A 22514-nucleotide genomic window follows, 5' to 3' on the forward strand; every position below is an offset into this window, starting at 1 on the left:
TCAACATTGAAGTGACGTCATGTGCCCAGTGTCAAGGCTCTGACCGTGTGAAAGATGCACTATAGACTAAGCTATCAGATTCAACACATTATTTAAGCATAGCGAATGTGTTTCTATATGCATTTGCATAAATATCTGATGTAGATGTGTAATTAGTGACCAGATTTGAATAGCGTCCCATGAATCTTAACAACACGCACGTTTGAAACTCTACGGTGTAGCTACAGTCCAAGCAGAATAAAAGCTTGTTCATTCTCTTGCAAAGTAGGCTTGATATGATCGGACTGCCTAATTCTGACCAAACATTTGCTGTAGCATTTGTTACAGGCTAGGCTAAGGGTTGTGTAATGATACAAGATAGCCTTTTGTCATATTGGTGCAGTAGACTACTAGCCTGAGACAGCAATGCATGCATGACCATTCAGATACATGGATGCCACCTAGTGTTTTAAAACCTCCAGTGGCGAAAACAGATGTGATGGGGGAAATTACATACTGTACCATTAACAATGAATATGACCTCTTGCAGTTAAGAATACGATTATATTATTTGCATATAGCACGTGGTGTATTCTCTCCCTACCTGTGAATACAATATATTTGATTGTTTGACCAATCAAAAAAATAATAATAATGTAAAACATGCAACAATGCATTAGTAAGTGGATTTTAATGAGGTTATACACCACATCAATTCTTATAAATATGGTATTGTCATGTATTTTCTGGCCTCTTATCTGTATCAAAGTATTTTTTTAATGAAATCAGCATCATCTTTTTATACTTTAGCATTATCTAACTATCAAACATACTCCACATAAAACCATAAACAGGCCCTAACGAGCTGACAGCAACACCTTGATCTCGTTACTGTACTAGTCATGTAATATAACTTAGACGGTGCCAGGAGCAAGAGTCATAGATATACGATTCTGCTGTCAGCTATTGTTGTGTAAGACAACATGACATGGACGAGCTAGCTGATGCTATCATATTAGGCCTGTGGGAGCGCTGCCAGTGGCTGAAGTTCACTGAGTTGGTGGTTCTGTCTCTTACACTGCAGTAAAAGGCTAGCTTACTAAGAGCTCTGGGGGTGGTGCTTTACTAAGTATTTCTCTGCTACTGAAATCCAAATGACCCTGAATAGGTCTGCTGCTCTTCGGGCCAGGCCTGGGTCCACCTCATGACATGGTCAGTTATGACAAGATAATGTCAAAGTTTAAGGACCTCCAGCACTCCAAGCAAGCTTTGTTGTTTGTTGCTTGGTTTGTTTTAAGGGGAAGTTGTGTGGAGGGATTCTTCTCTTGACCAGATATTCATGCAATGTATTTGAGAGCACATCGATATTAGAACATTACAGTATTTTGCTGTATAAATATGAATGTAATATTTTTTTAAATATTTGGATCGCATGGCAGAATCATGTTTGGATGTTTTTTAAATTCTGCATGGAGGGCATCATTATATAATCCAGAATGTGATTATTGCACATTTATAACAGAGAGTACTTAATTGGTAATCTTCTGAAATTAGGGTAAAGCAGGGGCTTGAAGACATTTGAAATTGAGTTTTATGTCTATGATAGGCAATGTAGAATATAATAATGGGATGTGTGAGAAATGTGTGTTAGAAGAGCAGGGGAGTGTGAAGTGACCAAAGGTTGTGATGTGAGTCGCATAAGGATAACATGAAGTCAGCTAGTAACTTCCCAAACATCTAATCATCTTGACAGACAACATCGTAATTGCGAGCTGTAGAATATAACACTTTCAAATCCATTTTTGTTCTCTTAAGAATCAACTTAGATATTAGCAATGCCTTTTTCTTGCTTGCTGCCTTATTGAAAGTTTATAACAATGCCTGGTGCTTTCACCTCAGAACCCAGGTGAACGGAAAATGTGGTGCTCTTCTGGCAATTTTCATGCATTTTTACATGAAGCGGCTTAGAGTGTCTTTGATATGAGCGAAAGACATGGTCCATGCCAAGTAGACAGTACTCGGCACTCTTTAGAGCATATATGGGTGAGGAAAGATACTGTATGTAAATGCTTTTTAGATATTCCCGAAACATTCCCACAACATTAGCTAAGCTTCCCATGAAGATATAAGTTAGGGTTTTACCTAACATTAGGAGGATAACCCAAAAACATTCAAAGATTGATAAAAAAAAAATTAATGTAATAAGATTTTCAGAAAACATTTTAAATTAAATATCCTTGGAATGTTCTACTAAAATGAACTAAAATGTTGTGCACAACAGCTGTAATAACCACCACAAAACATTCCCCAAACGTTCTCATTACGTTTCCAGGTAACGTAATAACAGAATATACCAGTGATGTTTTTAGACATACTGTCGCAACAAAATGTGAGAGCAATAGAAATGTTTCTGAGAAAACATTACGGGAATGTTTTGCTAATGTTGATGGAGATTCTATTAAAAACACCCATAACAACAACCACCCTGCTCTAAAAAAGTTATAGCGTGACGTTGTGTTATGATTGTTCCAATAACGTTCCCTAAACATTCTTCAGCAATCATTTCGGGATTCAATTCAATTGGTTCTGAGAAAACATTACTGGAACATTCCGCTAACATTAATGGAGATGTCATCCGAGACACCTACACATGTATAGGCTCTTAATTTGACCAGTTTCTCACAGCAGGAAAATAATCCTAGTGATGTGAATTACTAGGTGGATTATATTTAATTGAAAAGTTTGTATGGGTTAATACATTTTTTGTTAGGGCAAATCATGTCTGAAATGTTAAAGTGGTAATTAAAAACTTTAAGCATTTTTAAACCTTGAATGCACTACACATTTTTTTTTTACTGCGGTGCAGGAAAATGTGTCCTGCAACAGGGTGGTCTAATTAAGATCCTGTACAGTGGTGGCCAAACATATGAATGACACAAATATACATTTTCACTAAGTCTGCTGCCTCAGTTTGTATGATGGCAATTTGCATATACTCCAGAATGTTATGAAGAGTGACCAGATGAATTGCAATTAATTGCAAAGTCCCTCTTGAACTGATTCCCTCAAAAACATTTCCACTGCTTTTCAGCCCTGCCACAAAAGGGCCAGCTGACATCATGTCAGTGATTCTTTCGTTAACACAGGTGTGAGTGTTGACGAGGACAAGGCTGGAGATCACTCTGTCATGCTGGTTGAGTTCGAATAACAGACTGGAAGCTTCAAAAGGAGGGTGATGCTTGGAATCATTGTGCTTCCTCTGTCAATCATGGTTACCTGCAAGGAAACACGTGTCGTCATCATTGCTTTGCAAAAAAGGGCTTCACAGGCAAGGATATTGCTGCCAGTAAGATTGCACCTAAATCAACCATTTATCGGATCATCAAGAACTTCAAGGAGAGCGGGTCAATTGTTGTGAAGAAGGCTTCAGGGCGCCCAAGAAAGTCCAGCAAGTGCCAGGACTGTCTCCTAAAGTTGATTCAGCTGTGGGATAGGGGCACCACCAGTACAGAGCTTGCTCAGGAATGGCAGCAGGCAGGTGTGAGTGCACCTGCACGCACAGTGAGGCAAAGACTTTTGGAGGATGGCCTGATTAACACATCCTCCGAGAGCAACTTCTCCCAACCATCCAGGAACAGTTTGGTGATGAACAATGCCTTTTCCAGCACCTTGCCATAAGGCAAAAGTGATAACTAAGTGGCTCGGGGAACAAAACATCGATATTTTGGGTACATGGCCTAGAAACTCCCCAGACCTTAATAATCCCATTGAGAATTTGTGGTCAATCGTCAAGAGGCGGGTGGACAAACAAAACCCTACAAATTCTGACAAACTCCAAGCATTGATTATGCAAGAATGGGCTGCCATTAGTCAGGATGTGGCCCATAAGTTAATTGACAGCATACCAGGGAGGATTACAGAGGTCTTGAAAAAGAAGGGTCAACACTGCAAATATTGACTCTTTGCATCAACTTCATGTAATTGTCAATAAAAGCCTTTGACACTTATGAAATGCTTGTAATTATACTTCAGTATTCCATAGTAACATCTGTCAAAAATATCTAAAGACACTGAAGCAGCAGACTTTATGAAAATTAATATTTGTGTCATTCTCAAAACTTTTGGCCATGACTGTATAGGCCGAACAACCAATGATGGATATTGATAACAACAAACAGCCTAGCAATCCGGGAACATTCCCAGAACATTAGCTAACATTCCAATTAAGTTCCAGTTAGGGATTGAGCTAACATTAGGATGATAACATCCCGCCAACATTCAAAGAATGTTTTTGATCACCAATATACATTTTTTAAAGAAAATGTTTTAAAGGAAATGTTCTCCTAACATTCATTAAAATGTTGTTCACAAAATCTGTAAAAATTACTACAAAACAACATTCCCCTAAGGTTCTCATTAGGTTTCCAAGGAATGTAATAACACAATGTTCCGGTAATGTTCTTAGAACATACTGCCGCAACAAAATGTGGGAGCAATAAAAGTTGTTCTGAGGAAACATTGCAGGAACGTTCTGCCAATGTTGATTGATATGTTATTCAAAACCCCCATAACAACAATCAGGGAATATTCCTAAAATGGTCTCATAAAGTTATAGTGACATGATGGTTCTAATAAAGTTTCCTGAACATACAGCGCCTTGCAAAAGTATTCATCCCCCTTTTTCCTATTTTGCTGCATTACAACTTGTCATTTAAATGACATTTTATTTGGATTTCATGTAATGGACATACACAAAATAGTCCAAATTGTTGAAGTGAAATTAAAAATATTACTTGAAAAAAAGTGGTGCTTGCATATGTATTCACCCCCTTTGTTATGAAGCCCCTAACGAAGATCTGGTGCAACCAATTACCTTCAGAAGTCACATAATTAGTTAGATTTGCACAGTGGTTCACTTTATTTATGTGTCACATGATCTCAGTGTATATATACACCTGTTCTGAAAGGCTCCAGAGTCTGCAACACCAGTAAGCAAGAGTCACCACCAAAGCAAGCGGCACCATGAAGACCAAGAAGCTCTACAAACACGTCAGGGACAAAGTTATGGAGAAGTATAGATCAGGTTCGGGTTAAAAAATATATACAGTATATGAAACATCCCACGGAGTACCATTAAATCCATTATTATTTTTATTTTTTTAAGAATATGGCACCACAACAAACCTGCCAAGAGAGGGCAGCCCACCAAAACTCATGGACCAGGCAAAGAGGGCATTAATCAGAGAGGCAACAAAGAGACCAAAGATAGCCCTGAAGGAGCTGCAAAGCTCCACAGCGGAGATTGGAGTATCTGTCCATAGGACCAATTTAAGCCGTACGCTCCACAGAGTTGGGTTTTATGAAAGAGTGGCCAGAAAAAAAGCCAATGCTTAAAGAAAAAAATAAGCAAACATATTTGGTGTTCGCCAAAAGGCATGTGGGAGACTCCCCAACCATATGGAAGAAGGTACTCTGGTCAGATGAGACTAAAATTGAGCCTTTTGGCCATCAAGGAAAATGGATGTTGCTAAATACAGGGAAATTCTTGAGGGAAACCTGTTTCAGAGATTTGAGACTGGGACAGAGGTTCACCTTCCAGCAGGACAATGACCCTAAGCACACTGCTAAAGCAACACTTGAGTGGTTTAAGGGAAACTTGAAAAATTTGAATGTCTTGGAATGGCCTAGTCAAAGCCCAGACCGCAATCCAATTCAGAATCGGTGACATGACTTAAGGATTGATTTACACCAGCGGAACCCATCCAACTTGAAGGAGCTGGAGCAGTTTTTTGCCTTGAAGAATGGGAAAAAATCCCAGTGGCTAGATGTGCCAAGCTTATAGAGGCATACCCCAAGAGACTTGCAGCTGTAATTGCTGCAAAAGGTGGCTCTAACAAAGTATTGACTTTGGGGGGTGAATAGTTATGCACGCTCAAGTTTTCTGTTTCTTGTCTTAATACTTTCGCAAGCCACTGTACTTCCACAATAAAAGGTTGGAGTAATGGAATTGGTTAAAAAAAACATTCCTGGAGTATTCAGCTAATGTTGATGGAGATAATTACTTGTAACACCTTTAACAGTAAACAAGACACATTCCTGCGAGTCTCTTGTAAATTTTATTCTGTAAGGTTATGGCATGATGATCCAGAATTGTTCTAAAAACATACTTCAATGATGGAAGTAGTTCTGAAAACATTGCTGCAATGTTCTGCTAATATTGATGTGTAATATAACATTATTATATGAAGTTACCAAACTTTTTTTTAAAAAGGGCACTTACTTCATTAAATTTTACAAGGGTATAGTACATACATCGCTATAGCTTTTTTAAAGAATGATGATCAAGTAGATTTGAACCTGCGATCTACCATTTTCAAGCCCTGTAGGATACTTAGTCTGCTGCACAACAAGGATCCTGATGTTTCTATTGGTATTCCATTTGTACTGAAATCCTTAAATGATGATCCGATCCAAACTATGGCTACTGTATACGTACATATATGCACATCTGTGTACACCTCACAACAATCTGTCAGGCAATAATTTAACATGATTTCTGAAATCAAGTTTGTCTGGAAGATAATAGTCAAAACTTCCCAACTTTACTATATATACCGTAAGCAGGATTGGTAGAGTAAGAAACAATAGAGGATATACATTTTTCTAGATTTAGTTATCCTATCTTTTGCAAAGACAAAAACCACAACCTGGAAGTCAGAGTAAAGGTGAAAACAGCTTTATATTTATGCTAGGCCTATTCCAGTGGCACAATGGATGAATTTCAGGGATAACGCTCCCAGGTTCGATCTCAGCTTTGGACTATATATAAAATAGGTCAAAACTATGTTTGTACAATATGTGAATCATGTGATTGCAAATAAATGCCATATGTGTTTCAACTTCACTGTTAGTCTACACCTTATGAATTATGTGACAAATTTGATTTGATTTACATGGATTATTGTAGAACTAACTTCCTCAACAATAAGATCAAACAAACCTCTGTGGACTGTTCAAAATTTAATTGTATCATTCTGGGAACATCATTCTGGGAACATAGGAATAACACAACCTAATTAAATGTTCTGGGAACCTTTAAAGACAATACAAACAAACAAAAAATCTGGGAACATTCTTGTAACATCAGGTGAATGTTTTTTTCACCCTAAATGAAACGTATAATCATCCGCACAACAGGACAGTTTTTGTGTTTTGGGAACATATCTTTTGTGATGTCCCCACCAACTAATGAAACATTCTTTGAACCTTTAAAGAACAGACTAAATGTGTTCTGGGAACGTTCTTGCAACGTTAAGCGAATGTTTTATACAAATATTGTGTAATCATCAGCACAACTGGACCCTTTTTGTTATGAGAACATTAGCTGCAACCTAACAAATGTTCTGGGAACTTTCACAGAACCAAATTTGGTTTACTGGGATATACCAAACCTGTAGAAACAAAGCTATACCAGAGGATTGATGGAGCTCAAGTAAGACTTATCCCATTTTTGGCATCATCCATTTAATGAACAAACAAATAACACTTAATCTGCATCAACAACATTTAAACCAGAGTCCTTATCCTTACATCCAGCTCACGCCAAGTGCAACATCTGCTTGAAAGCCAGAGTACTGATACATAACTTCCTACTGACAACAGAATAGACAAGGCAATATATGCTTTTCACTACATTGCTGCTATTTCTCTCAACTTACATAAAAATGAATGTGACATTAATGTCTGCTCATCACGTTCTACCTAAAGGCAATGTCAGTCTTGAGGCGAACAGTTCTGTCTCAGTATACTGTAGTACAGATTAGCTGCGTAGAGAAGACTTCATTCTGTGTGTTTATACTATCTGAACACAGTAAAACCAAAACCTCCAGTTAGATAGTTAGCAGGCCTAGTGTTCTCATGGAACATATTTTTTTTGGCTGTATGTAGAAATGCAGTCTTTGTTCATTTTTGTTAGAGGAAATGTTGTTACAGTGTATGCATAGTCCCTACGTAAGGATTAGCAAGGGTTTCCACTGCATTCTGAAATGGTTTAGGGCAGTCAAACGTTACAGGCAATTTACGATCTACATCAGATGTACATTCTTTTAAGTTGTATAAATATTTGAGTCCACCTGTTTTTTATAGTTGGACCATGTCCACGTCCTTCACAGCTATACTGCAATGCCTTGTTGACTAACAGTAGACATCCAAGCTCAGCTGAAGGAAGTTTTTCTTGGATAATGTTGGCATCCACCTCTAGGCTCTTCACCCCAGTCGCTTCGGTGGACTTGAGCCTCTGTCAAACTGGCACGGGATGCACAGACCCAAGGGGTAGGATAGGATAGGCTTGGCTGAAAAACAGAGAGAAAAGTGAACAAATGAAAGAGGACTGCCACCACTCTCAGGCAGCCTACAGGATACACCCTACTCTGCTCTGCACTGCCTGGTAAGGGCAAGTTGGATGATGTGGGGGACAGGAGAACGGGGGAAAGCACCGGCCGAGTCGCATGCTTTGCTCTGGTGTCTTGTGTCACTCTTTTCTCTGGGGGGGGCCACGTTCAAGTCACATGGCTTTGCTTGATCTGTTACATAAACACAGACCTCCGTGGCCTCTAGTCGGCTCCCGTCAACTTAGTTCTGCAGAGAGGGAAAAACTCTATGGGAAAGTGACATTGGCAAGGGGCTGAGGAGAGGAGAGCTGTCGAGGTGTTCACTTCTCTTCTGTCCATGTGTCCTTGTTGTTGCACCATTCCAACTCCACTGCAGACAGACAGCACAACTCTCACTGACCTCTACGAGGTGACAACTGACCGACCACGAGCAAATGCTTGTGGAGCTGTCGTTTGAACAGAATGTGCCATTTTGTGCAGCAACAGATGACTATAAAAGGAATCTGCAGGTGGTTTATCAACTCAAAAGATCATTGAATAAATATTAACTGAATGAACATAATTTATTATATAATGACTAACTTATTATAACCAGAAAATAACAAATAGATTAGGCTAGTTACTTGACTATCTGTGTCTTTTGGGTGGCAGCAAGATTTTAGAGCTGTGTATGTGATCCGACTAAGAGAAGAAGCCACGTGATGGTCTGACTGTGTTGCTCCCCCCTAGGGACAGCACAGCACATGGCTGTCTAGATGAACCCCAAATGCTCCAGTGATTCCAGCAGCATCCCATCTCCTTCTTCCCTTGACCCCAGCAGGGGTGCATGCAATGCCAGAACTCCTCAGTCAGATGCAGGGATGGGGGAAGAAAGGGATGCAAGGAGGAGGGGATGTTTGGAGGCAAAGCCTCTGGAGGATGGGTGGGTCCTTCAGGTCCAGCTGGCTTGGTTTCAGAGCCAGCACCCACTCAGTCCGCTCACTCACACACCCTCCCGTCTCATCACTAAAATGGCCAAGATGCTCATCTTGCACACTCTCACAGAGCTCTCCACACTCTCTTCAGCCCGCTCAGTTTTCACGCGACTCTCATATCACACTCTCATGGGTTGAACTGTTTAGAGAAGTCTATATTTCACGAAGAAGTGTTAAATACGGACTCTTTTTGGAAAATACTGGTCTTTAGGTGAAAGAATGATAAGTATGACCAGTAAACCTTATTCCGTGTCAGAGGATTCCAGTGATGTCTGAGCAGAAATAAAATGTTGATCAATTGGCCAAGTCTGTGAGGTATTAGCAAGGGAATCATCCAAAATACAGGTGATAAAAGTTACATTTGTTACCCACACTCCCCAGTTTGCTAATGAAAGTGATTGTATCCAGATATGTCATTTAATGATAATTCTTGACTTCTGAGTATCTTTTCAGTTTAGCTGAAGGTGTAACAGCTCTCATCGAAAGGAGTGGACCAAAGCGCAGCGTGGAAAGTGTTCACGATTTTCTATTTTTCAAAAAACACTCAAAACAAAAATAACAAACGTGAAAACGAACGCGCAGAGTTCTGCCAGGTACAGACACGAAACAGAAAAGAAGATCCCACAAAATCCAAACGGAAAATGACAACTATATGATCCCCAATCAGAGGCAACGATAGACAGCTGCCTCTGATTGGGAACCACACACATGGCCAAAAACAAAAAAATAGAAAACATAGACTTTCCCACCCAAGTCACACCCTGAACTAACCAAACATAGAGAATAATAAGGATCTCTAAGGTCAGGGCGTGACAGACGGTCACTTCCAGTGTTAAACAGTAGTACGATGGCTGGCTCACAATTAAAGTGATTGAGGAACAATTTTTTCAATTAGAAATTAAGTATATTAAGCTCGGGTTTTCTTCATGGAGACAAATATTTATGGGCAAAGAACCATATGGTATGCATGAGGTACATGGTTTGCCTCTACTGTACTCATAGATGCATTTTAGTCATATGAAAAAAGCAGTCACATGCGCTAAGTAACATTGTGCTTCCAGTTCTATGGCCTGACAAAAAGCCTTGAGTGTAAACACCGTGTCGGAAAAGACGTGGAGCGTAGTGTGGAGTGGGACCTGTCCACCAGTCCCATCTCTGGCCATTCGCCTGGATGGAACATCTAAATATTTGGACACTTGATATGACTGAGTGTACCTGTTGGATACATTGAAGCGGATCTGCTCTAAGGCAATGTGTTTTTTATCTCTGTGTGGCACTTTGGAGAGTGGATATCCCAGCAGGCTAACCCTCTCTCTCTCTCCATTGTTGTTTGTTATAATTAAGGACATCTGTTGTACTGTATATACATATACAATTCCAGTAGGTGTTGGTCTGTGTGAGTGTTTGTGTATTTAAATGACAGAGAGAAAGAGAGTGAGAGAGATGAGAGAGAGAGAGAGAGAGAGCACTCATACTTATATGCGCGACCATCCATATGCCAACTACTATGCAGATGCATCTACTTTCCACATTGTGTATGTTCAAGGCGAGCTATCACATCCACAACTAGCTTTACAGGTACCCTAGGCATGGGGAAGTGAGAAGAGGCAGTTGTGTGGTGCACCATGTCTTGCTGAGATCAGAGAAGAGGGCAGAGAGAGGAAGAGCTGTCATCATCTGTGTTAAGCTACAGAGGAGTGAGTGTTGAGCAGTGTTGAGCTACAGGGGAGTGAGTGTTGAGCAGTGTTGAGCTACAGGGGGGTGAGTGTTGAGCAGTGTTGAGCTACAGAGGAGTGAGTGTGGAGCAGTGTTGAGTTACAGGGGAGTGAGCGTTGAGCAGTGTTGAGTTACAGGGGAGTGAGTGTTGAGCTATAGGGGGTGAGTGTTGAGCAGTGTTGAGCTCTAGGGTGGTGAGCATTTAACAGTGTTGAGCTAAAGAGGGGGTGAGTGTTGAGCAGTGTTGAGCTATAGGGGGGGGAGTGTTGAGCAGTGTTGAGCTATAGGAGGCTGAGTGTTGAGGAGTGTTGAGCTATGGGGGGGGGGGGTTGATCAGTGTTGAGCTAGAGGGGGGGTGTTGAGCAGTGTCGAGCTACAGGGGAGTGAGTGTCGAGCAGTGTTGAGCTACAGGGGGCTGAGTGCTGAGCAGTGTTGAGCTCTAGGGTGGTGAGTGTTGAGCAGTGTTGAGCTATGGGGGGTGTTGAGCAGTGTTGCGCTATAGGGGGGGTGTTGAGCAGTGTTGAGCTACAGGGGAGTGAGTTTTGAGCAGTGTTGAGTTACAGGGGGTGAGTGTTGAGCAGTGTTGAGCTATAGAGGGGTGGGTGTTGAGCAATGTTGAGCTACAGGGGAGTGAGTGTTGAGCAGTGTTGAGCAGTGCTGAGCTATAGGTGGCTGAATGTTGAGCAGTGTTGAGCTATAGGGTGGTGAGTGTTTAGAAGTGTTGAGCTACAGGGAGTGGGTGGGAAGGGGAAGGCTGGAGGTGTTGCCACTAACAAGCCTCCCTCAGCTGGGTGGGTGTTAATTTCAATCTGCAGTCAGATGTCCTTAAATTTGACCCTCTGGTACAGGGTCACTTGCCAGGGTGGGGAGGGAGAGATTTTTTCCTTGTCTTTCTCCTTCTCTTTTTTATACTTCCTTCTTGGGCAAAAGGCTGGCGTAATAGAAAACAGACACGAGTCAGAATGTGAGGCATTCACAGGAGAAAAAGTTCAGTTCCGTCCTCACTGTGTGGATAACTCAGGAGAGGATAAACAGAAAAGGCTAAGTAGTCTAATTATACAGTGTTTGTTGTTTTTACTATGTGGGGGAGATTATGTTGTTGTTAGCTAGTGTGTCACAGCGTCAGATCAGGATCAGGATGGACCCTCCATGCCATCGGCACGGACTTGGCACGGGATGGCTGTGAAAATGTGGACAAAGTTATGTCTGAACAGAGCGTGCAGTCCAACTTCTTCTCCAGGTGGGTTTTGTCCGTTCTCTCCCAAACCCTAGGATGCATAGCTCTTTCCTCTGTCATACTGTAGGTGTTGTCGACTGAACATTTTAAATGAGGTTACAATACTTTGATGCAGAATTCAGGTGTAGAATGTTACATTTAAATTGTGTGCCAAATGTAGCATGGTTTTTAAATCAACGGGGTAAAAGTATGGTGCAGAAATATGTATTGAGATGAGCCCAATGTGTCTCCTCAGGCACCAGTTTTATTTCAAAAACAGACACATATTTTAGTCCCACTGTGAAAAGCTGGAAGGATATTATTTTGCAGCAGGTAAAGAAAAGTAGTTCATCTTGACCAACACCCCTGACACCAGGTCATTTGTAATTCTTTATCATGTATATTCTCTCAGGCCGCTACAACCTAAACATTTGTTAAATTTCTCAAATTGGTTGATCTCAGTTGGCCATCATATATGGTGGGGATAGAGAGAAAATGTTGAGTTATGGACTAATATTAAGAGAACCGTTATGATATCATCAATAAACGTGGTCCTATGTGGGTTGGGGAGGGGGGATGGGTGGGTGGGTGGGCGTATTTGTATTTTTTCTTTCATCCTTACTGTTGTGTTTTGGCTGTGTTACCATAAATAAATAAAACATGTCATAAAAAAATATATAAAATCCAGAGAAGAATTCCACACAATTACGGCAAGGTGTTACTGCAACTTGTTTACACCAGGCTAATAAATAATTGTTCTATAAGATATAGAGATGCAGTTCTCATTATTGTTTTCTTGTTATACAGATTTGTACCATTTGAAATATATTTGACATGTGTTCAAAATATTGGGTTAGATTATGTTTAATGATGAATAAAAGTGATAAACTATAACTATACATGACTTATTCATATTAGGTCAAAGGTCAAGATCATGAGGGCAAGTCAGGTGGGATCACCTTCAATGGGAGAGCAAAGCTTATGTTGTAATACGGAAATGGAAAGATAGCCTACATAAAAACAATGCTTTTATTTTGTCATATCACACAGTCATTTTCTTTCCCCCTCAGCTAAGTGCGGATACTGAAATCAATATTTACACGGTTGATTGATATTAAGAATAGGGTTGCAAAGCTTGTACTTCAATAACTTTAAAAATTTGTATTCATATATAGTTTTCATTTTTTATATCTGTGTCCATATTGTCCATGCGTTTCAAGTAGATAGACCATATGATTTAAGTGAATAAAGCCTTATTTTAAATGAACTGCAACTATTGACTTTTCTTCACAACTGCCACCAGTTTGATGCCAAAACATTGACAACAAATACATATTGACATAGTGAAATAAATATATATGAAGTATGTTTCATGCTGAAAGCCTCATATTTAACACCAATGATATTCACTGACTGAGTTCATGGTTTATATTTAGGGTAATGTTTTACAGATTTGTCATTCTATTATTTATTTTAAAACCCTCGAATTGAATTATTTCAAATATTGTACACGTGGCAAGGCCACACAGAGGGACACCTGTGATAATCTGAAGTACCCAAAAGGGTCTTGAGATAGACTACATAAAATCCTTCTAAAGTTCTAATGTGTCCAGTAATATACCTCCCTTTGCAACCCTAATTAAGGGAATAAAAACAAAAACTGGTAGTAATACCTAGAATTAAAACTCATACACGCATATAGTAATTGCAATCATTAATACAACATTCTCTAATCAGTTTGTTCTATCAGAATTTTTCCAACATTATTGTTAAAACATGTTGTTAACAGAAATTAAATATTTATATTTACTAATCCCCAAAGGGTATGAGCATGAAACATCTTGCATGGGTAACCTCTGACATCTAGCACGGAATTAACACGTAGAGATCCTAAAATAAAACACGGCAATATCACACAGCGAAAGAGGAACGCTAACAAGTTACACAAACGTTTTCTCTTTACCAGTTCCAGTTCAACCAACTGCATAAAATAATGTTGCAAACTACCCACACTGGATGGATGTACACAGCAGCCAATCACTTCCAAAGCATGCTCTCATGGGGCACCCTTCATTATAAAGCCTAGCCATAATCCTTACTGGGCTTCCGTTAAACAAACCTGCCTATCCTCAAGTTCTGGGCAGGGATGTATTGTAGTAAAATGTAAACTCAGTCTACCCACCTTTATTCATTTTATGAACAGTTTACTAACTTATAATACTAGATACGTGTTTCACATGAGGGCTCACCCGCCTTATATTGCCCACGGTAGCTGCCGTCTGTGGCCTGGCCATGTGGTGGTAGCTGCCGTCTGTGGCCTGGCCATGTGGTGCTAGCTGCCCCTCTCTCCCCGGTGTGAGACAGCAGCAGCACAGGGTCTGGTGGGTCTGGAGGGCAGGCCTCGTGGCCTCGTGGTAGCTAGACAGACGAACAAGCCTCTCCTGTTCACTGTTTTCACTCAGATGGCAGCTAGCGGAGACAGTGCTGCTATACAGTCATGATACTATCAACTCACAAAGCAGGCAGTCTGCTCTGTGTGTGAGGGGAGTAGGGACACTAGTGGGAGAACATCCTGGGAGAAGCATAGATGGCCTACTTCTCTTCCTTTAAAATCAATCTGAGAGTCCCAGTTCAACATTCAGGGGAACCTACAGTATAGGGATTTTCTCTCCGAATAAGAGTATAGCACACAGAGACACCTCCACATCTGCGTTCTCTCTCTCCTCCCCCATATGCCTCCTATCTTGATATAACCCAGGTGTGTCACTCACTACCTTCCTTTAGCTTGGAGAGAATTCATCTAAATATCCCTTCATTCAGTCATCGAGAAGCTGCATCATTAATCATTAAACAGTATGAGAATAGTAGAAGCTTTTGAGTAATCTATACACAAGGTCATGTACATATCCTCTCACTATTTATGCATATGCGTTACTTGTCTAAGGTAACGCTCCCAATACTTTTAATGCATTTTTCCACAAAAAGGTGGGTAAACTGTTGCACAAAGTAAAAAAGTTGGGAACAAAACTGTGTTTACTTGCATTTACACCACTATACCACTGTGTGTGATACAGTATGTCAGCAGTTTTTTTCAAGTCTTTTGCTAAATTGAATTGATTGTTAGAATTATTGAAAAAATAATGCACTGCAATAGTTTTATTTGTGTTTTATAATTATAATGTTTAAGAAAAAAGATTCCAGAAATGCTAATTTAGAACCACATTTTTTGCACATGGAAGCGAGTGAGAATAATCTGTTTATTAATTTCAAATAGGTCCCAGGGATTATGTTCATAGTTGTTGCTTTTAATTAACATTAGTCTGTTGTGTTGCATTGTCATTATGTACTATTATAGCAAAAGTTGTGTGCAAACATATTATTTAAATCTATTTTGCCTACATGTTGGGATTAAAGTGGAATTGTTCATCTCAAATAAATATTTTACTGTTTGCAAAAAGTTCACAAACATATTTTATAGGAATATGAGGATCATAACTCAATTGCTCTGTATCATGTAATTTGGTAAATTAAAAGAAAGCAAAAGGTTTAATCAACTGATTTAGGTAAATCTGCAGTAACAAGTTGACTTTGAAAAAGGTAAAAGAAGAGACTTGACTACTAGGATCTGGTCGAAGTAAACGTTTTAAAGTAACTGTCTAGTGTTTTCAATATGAGTGAACAAGTTTTCCTTCCAAAAACATGGAATTCAGTATGTTAAAAAGCAGCTTTTCTGTGTTGAAATGGTGTGGGCATACCCCAACAACAGAATGTTGAGGGAGACTGGGCATACACTTGTCATTCAAAATATTCATTCAAGTAGACTGCTGATTGGACAGCACAGCCAATGAGCCAACATGAGATCATGTTATTTGAGGAAATAGCAACAAAAATTAAATGGTCTGTTTGAGGTGTGGATTTTTAAGTGTATTTTTCTCCAATTTATGCTTTGGCCACAAATACGAGAATAGGACAGCATCATTTGGGAATGAGTTAACAGAATATTAACTTTTAAAGGTGAGATTTTCACTGGACAGTTACCTTTAATGCAGAGGTTAGGAGTTCAGGTGGTCGTGTGAAAATGCAAAGGCAAAAACCCTCTGGTTTGGGTTGTCCTCCGTCAACAATATACTCTGAGTGGGACAGACATAACTATAGACAGTGTGTATATATCATTCTTATATCATTGATCTTGACTTCATAGTACAGTTTCTTCTTCTTTTTGTTGAGTTTAGTCACATAATATCTCAATTTGCAGTAAGTCAGCCAGTCAGATGTGCAGCCAGACTTATTACCTACTCCTTTTGCCCCATCTCTTTCAACCATAGTTTTTCAATTCCTCATCAATCCATGAAGCAAGGATCTGACCCTTTTTTATGCTTTATGTGTTTGCCTAAAATGACATACCAAAATCTAACTTCCTGTAGCTCAGGTCCTGAAGCAAGGATATGCGTATTCTTGATACCATTTGAAAGGAAACACTTTTAAGTTTGTGGAAATGTGAAATTAATGTAGGAGATAGGATAGGATATAACACATTAGATCTGGTAAAAGATAAAAGAGAAAGACCATACTTTCAGATAGGAGTCTGGGTGTAATTTAGATTTTGGCCACCAGAAGGCAGCGGTGTGTTTACAAAGTTTAAGACTGATGCAGTGGAGAATTACATTACTTCCAAATATTTTGTATCAAGTCTGCCAGAGGTTTGCCCAAATGTGCCGAATTGGTCAATTGATACATTTCAAGTACATAACTATAGAGAACATACACAAATTCTATGGTAATACAAAATTTAAGCTTACACACTCCCAGGAATGTCATACATGATGGACCATTAGCTTATACACTAACTTTCACATATCTAGATGTCTGGGCAGAGTGGGAGTGGGGCCAGAGACAGAAGTGGGGTCAAACTGTAGACCCCAAATCCTACATTTGAACACAAAAAGGAATTTAATCAAACAAAACTATGCTTCATTTTACCTCTGGGACCCTCAGGATGACAAATCAGAGCAAGGTTACTGAATGTAAGTATGTAATTTACCTTCAGAGGTGAATATATCACACCAGTTGCCGTGATATATATATATTTTTTTTGTGCACTCCCCTCAACCAATAACATTGTCTTTTTTCCCCCTGTAATAGCTACTGCTAATTGGACACTGCAGTTAGATTAATAAGAATATAAGCTTTCTGCTCATATAAGACATGTCTATGTCCCGGAAGGTTGGCTGTTGTATACAACTTCATTCTAGTCACATTAGCGCACATTAGCAACAACAATCCTGGTTTAGGGACACCGATCCTGTAGAGGTCAACAGTTCTAAGAGTCAGTTTCTTAACAGGTGCATGTTTTTCAATAAGTAGCAATTTCATAAATGTATCAAGTGCAGTGGCTGGATCCTCCTTTTTAATCACATCATACCCACACATAGTTTTTACATCATTCACATAAGAGTCACAGTAAAATATTCTGTGTGATCTCTTATAGACTATTTTAGGCCCTATTTTAGGCCCTATTTTTGCCCTAATATTGTGATCACTGCATCCAATGTGTACGGATACAGCTTTAGAACAAAGTTCTACAGTATTAGTAAAAATGTGATTGATACATCTGGATGATCTTGTTCCTGTAGTGTTTGGAAACACCCTGGTAGGTTGATTAATAACCTGAACCAGATTACAGGCACAGGTTACAGTGAGAAGCTTCCTCTTGAGTGGACAGCTTGATGAAAACCAGTCAATATACAGGTCCCCAAGAAAGTAGACCTCTGTTTACATCACATACACAATCAAGCATTTCACACATATTATTTAGATACTGACTGTTTGCATTTGGTAGCCTATAGCAACAACCCAAAAGAAAAGGTTTATATGTGCCAAGTGAACCTGCAACCACAACACTTCAAAACACAAGATCTTCTCTAAGCATTTAAGGGATATTGCTTTGAATATATACAGAAAAATCTCCCACATAAGCATTTCTGTCTCTTCTATAGATGCTATATCCTTGTATTGCTACTACTGTATCATCAAATTAATTATCTAAGTGAGTCTCAGAAATGGCTAATATAAGAATGTTATCTGATGTTAGCAAGTTATTGATTTCATGAACCTCCTTAGGGCTAGCTGTCCCGCTAGCCTTAAACTGTTTTTATGTTTGATCCAAGTTAAACAATTTAAAGGCAATGCTACTAAATACTAAGAGTGTATGTAATTTTCTGAGCCACTGGGAATGTGATGTACGAAATAAAATCTGAAATAAATCATTCTCTCTACTATTATCCTGACATTTCACATTCTTAAAATAAAGTGGTGATCCTAACTGACCTAAGATAGGGACTTCTTACTAGTATTAAATGTCAGGAATTGTGAAAAACTGAGTTTAAATGTTTTTGGCTAAGGTGTATGTAAACTTCCAACTTCAACTGTATGTGTATGTGACCAATAAAATTTTATTTGGTGTTGTGTATGAGCTGTGACTAGTTCTGTTGATGTTGTGTATGAGCTGTGACTAGTTCTGTTGGTGTTGTGTATGAGTTGTGTCTAGTTCTGTTAGTTCTTGTCTCTCTTTTATTCAACTAAACCCTTAATTATACTTTTTATGTGTTTCCAGATTCTAGTTGAAAAGCCTCTATGACCACCATGAGCTGGAGCTTTCTCACGCGTCTTCTGGAAGAGATCCACAACCATTCCACCTTTGTGGGGAAAGTGTGGCTCACGGTGCTCATCATATTCCGCATTGTGCTGACCGCCGTGGGTGGCGAGTCCATCTATTCTGACGAGCAGACCAAGTTCACCTGTAACACCAAGCAGCCCGGTTGTGACAACGTGTGCTACGATGCCTTCGCCCCACTCTCACATGTCCGCTTCTGGGTTTTCCAGATCATCATGATCTCCACCCCCTCAGTAATGTACCTGGGCTACGCCATCCACAAGATAGCGCGCACCTCCGAGTTGGAGCGCCGGAAGTTCCACCGCAGGAAGAAGCTCATTCATGCTCAAAGGTGGACGGATAGCCACCCGCTTGAGGAGGTGCGGGAGGAGGATGAGGACAACGATGCAGAGCCTATGATCTACCAGGAGGAGGTGGTGGAAGCCCAAGAAGTCAAGCCTGAGCCGGCCAAGCCGCAGAAACATGACGGCCGCCGGCGGATCATGCAAGAGGGCCTGATGAGAATCTATGTCCTTCAGCTACTGTCCCGGGCCGTGTTTGAGATCGGCTTCCTGGCGGGCCAGTATCTTCTCTACGGCTTCCGTGTTAATTCATCATATGTGTGCAATAAGGTGCCCTGTCCCCACAATGTAGACTGCTTTATATCTCGGCCGACGGAGAAGACCATCTTCCTGCTCATCATGTATGTCGTCAGCTGCCTCTGCCTGCTCCTCAACGTGTGTGAGATGTTCCACTTGAGCATTGGAACATTCCGAGACACTCTCCGCAAGAGGAGGAATCAGGAGGGTCGACGGCCCTCGTACAGCTACCCATACTCCCATAACATCCCCGCCTCTCCCCCCGGGTACAACCTGGTCATGAAGTCAGACAGGCCCAACCGGATTATCCCCAACAGTCTAATTATGCACCATGAGCAGAACATGGCCAACGATGTCCAGGAACATAACCAAGAGTGCACCAGTCCAGATGACAACATCCCTTCGGACCTAGCCAGCCTGCACCGCCACCTACGGGTGGCCCAGGAGCAGCTCGAAATGGCCTTCCAGACCTACAACACCAACAAGAACCAGCCCACCTCGAGGACAAGTAGTCCTGGAAGCACCTTGGCAGAGCAAATCAGGGTCAACACAACCCAGGAGAAACAAGGAGCCAGGCCGAAATCAGCCACTACAGAGAAAGCTGGGACCGTTGTAAAAAATGGAAAGAGTTCTGTATGGATTTAGGAATTATTAACTTCATGTGGTACAGTAATCTTAGTGAAAAGTCATTTTCTATCTCCAGTTCCATATTCTGTGGATAATGGAAGATGTGAAATGAGACAAGAAGGTAAAAGCTTTGGAGCGTGAATCAATTGCACTGCCTGAATAGATTTTGCTTTGTCACAAGGAGAAACCAGCAGTGTGACATGTCAGATCAGGAGCACACAAAATAGGCACTATTTACAGGTGATATCAAAACAATTGTAAACAAAAAAAGGAAAAACAAACATGAAGATATCACTAAATACAGTAGTAGTGTATCCTATTATTAGGGTGTATTTTTGTGCTTTAAATAACATAGCTTGAACATAATTAATATATGCATATGTTGCTTATTCAAACATTTCTTATTTTAGCTACTTACGAATATAGGGAGATATAAAATGAACCATGATGGCAATATATTTAGAATTATTTTTACTGGGATTATTAATTTAACCTTGCTTTTGAACTGGATTAATTTGACAGAATACGTTTAGAATGTCTTTAAAACTATAACAATATGCAAGTGTGTCTTTTTTAAATTGTGGTCTAGTTAAAAGCAATACCGTGGTAAGCACATTTTAATGGCACTATAATTGAATCCTGATGATGTTTAAGAAAAGGACGGTGAACCAAATGTGAAAAGTAATCTAGAAATTCCTAACTGTTCAGATTTGCACTTGGAACCTTTTAACTAATTTTGAGTTGTAATTAAGACATTTAAAAAAAGATGCATTCATAATTTATTTGAGGAAGAAATGCTGGATATGTATGGGTTATGTTGAAAGATAAGATGTGAAATGTTATAGGACAAATGGTGTTTCATCAGCAGAGGTTTGAGCAACACTGTTCTTCATAGAGTAAGATTTTATTTCACTCTAGTTTTCAAAGCGTTGTTGTAAGATTACATTTTTATTTAGCATTCTGCAGTGACAGAAAAAGGTAAGTAGGTGGTTGTTTTGAAAATTTGAACGACCAATTTCTGATATTTTCTGCTGTTTTTGTGGGGCAGATAATGAATGAATTGACTTTACTACATTTTAACACATTGTACATATACAGTACAATGCACATAGTAGAAGATGTACACTGAGTGAACAAGACATTAAGGACACTTTCCTAATATTGAGTTGCACCCATTTGCTAAATGACTAAAATGTATAAATGTAAATGTGTCGAAAGTGTTTCACAGGGATGCTGGCCCATGTTGACCCCTATGCTTCCCACAGTCATATCAAGTTGGTCTTTGGGTGGTGGACCATTCTTTATACACACAGGAAACTGTTGAGCATGAAAAATACAGCAGCGTTGCAGTTCTTGCCACAAACCGGTGCGCCTGGCCCCTACTACAGCACCCCATTCGAAGGCACTTAAATCTTTTGTCTGAGACACATACACAATAATGTCGCAATTGTCTCAAGACTTAAAAATCCTTTTCCTCCCCTTCATCTACAGTGGCTTGTGAAAGTATTCACCCCTTGGCATTTTCCTATTTTGTGCCTTACAATCTGGAAAGAAAATTGATTTTATGGGGGTTTGTATCATTTGATTTACACAACAGGCCTACCACTTTGAAGATGCAAAATATGTTTTATTGTGAATCAAACAAGAAATAAGACAAAAAAACAGAACTTGAGCGTGCATAACTATTCACCCCCCCCCCCCCCCCAATGTCAATACTTTGTAGAGCCACCTTTTGCAGCAATTACAGATGCAAGTCTCTTGGGGTATGTCTCTATAAGCTTGGCACATCTAGCCACTGGGATTTTTGCCCATTCTTCAAGGCAAAACTACTCAAGCTCCTTCAAGTTGGATGGGTTCCGCTGGTATACAGCAATCTTTAAGTCATACCACAGATTCTCAATTGGATTGAGGTCTGGGCTTTGATTAGGCCATTCCAAGACATTTAAATATTTCCCTTAAACCACTCAAGTGTTGCTTTAGCAGAATGCCTAGGGTCATTGTCCTGCTGGAAAGTGAACCTCCGTCCAAATGTCAAATCTCTGGAAGACTGAAACAGGTTTCCCTCAAGTATTTCCCTGTATTTAGCGCCATCCATCATTCCTTCAATTCTGACCAGTTTCCCAGTCCCTGCCGATGAAAAACATCCCCACAGGGATGGTGTTCTCGGGGTGATGAGAGGTGTTGGGTTTGTGCAAGACATAGCGTTTTTCTTGATGGCCAAAAAGCTCACTTTTAGTTTCATCTGACCACAGTACTTTTTTCCATATGTTTGGGGAGTCTCCCACATGCCTTTTGGCAAACACCAAATGCGTTTGCTTATTTTTCTCTTTTAAGCAATTACTTTTTTCTGGACACTCTTCT

The 22514-nt window shown here is 40.0% G+C and overlaps 1 protein-coding gene across 1 annotated transcript; it reads left to right on the forward strand.

Moving 5' to 3' along the window:
- Window positions 1-11782: 11782 nt before the first annotated feature.
- Window positions 11783-20434, forward strand: LOC110508573 (gap junction gamma-1 protein-like). Its single transcript, XM_021589170.3, has 2 exons — window positions 11783-12299; window positions 18889-20434. The coding sequence occupies exon 2, from the start codon at window positions 18909-18911 to the stop codon at window positions 20169-20171; it is 1263 nt and encodes a 420-aa protein (XP_021444845.1). The 5' UTR covers window positions 11783-12299; window positions 18889-18908; the 3' UTR covers window positions 20172-20434.
- Window positions 20435-22514: the final 2080 nt, after the last annotated feature.

The sequence above is a fragment of the Oncorhynchus mykiss genome, chromosome 28, assembly GCF_057628025.1.
Source record: "Oncorhynchus mykiss isolate SJ-2025 chromosome 28, ASM5762802v1, whole genome shotgun sequence".
Lineage (NCBI taxonomy): Eukaryota > Metazoa > Chordata > Actinopteri > Salmoniformes > Salmonidae > Oncorhynchus > Oncorhynchus mykiss.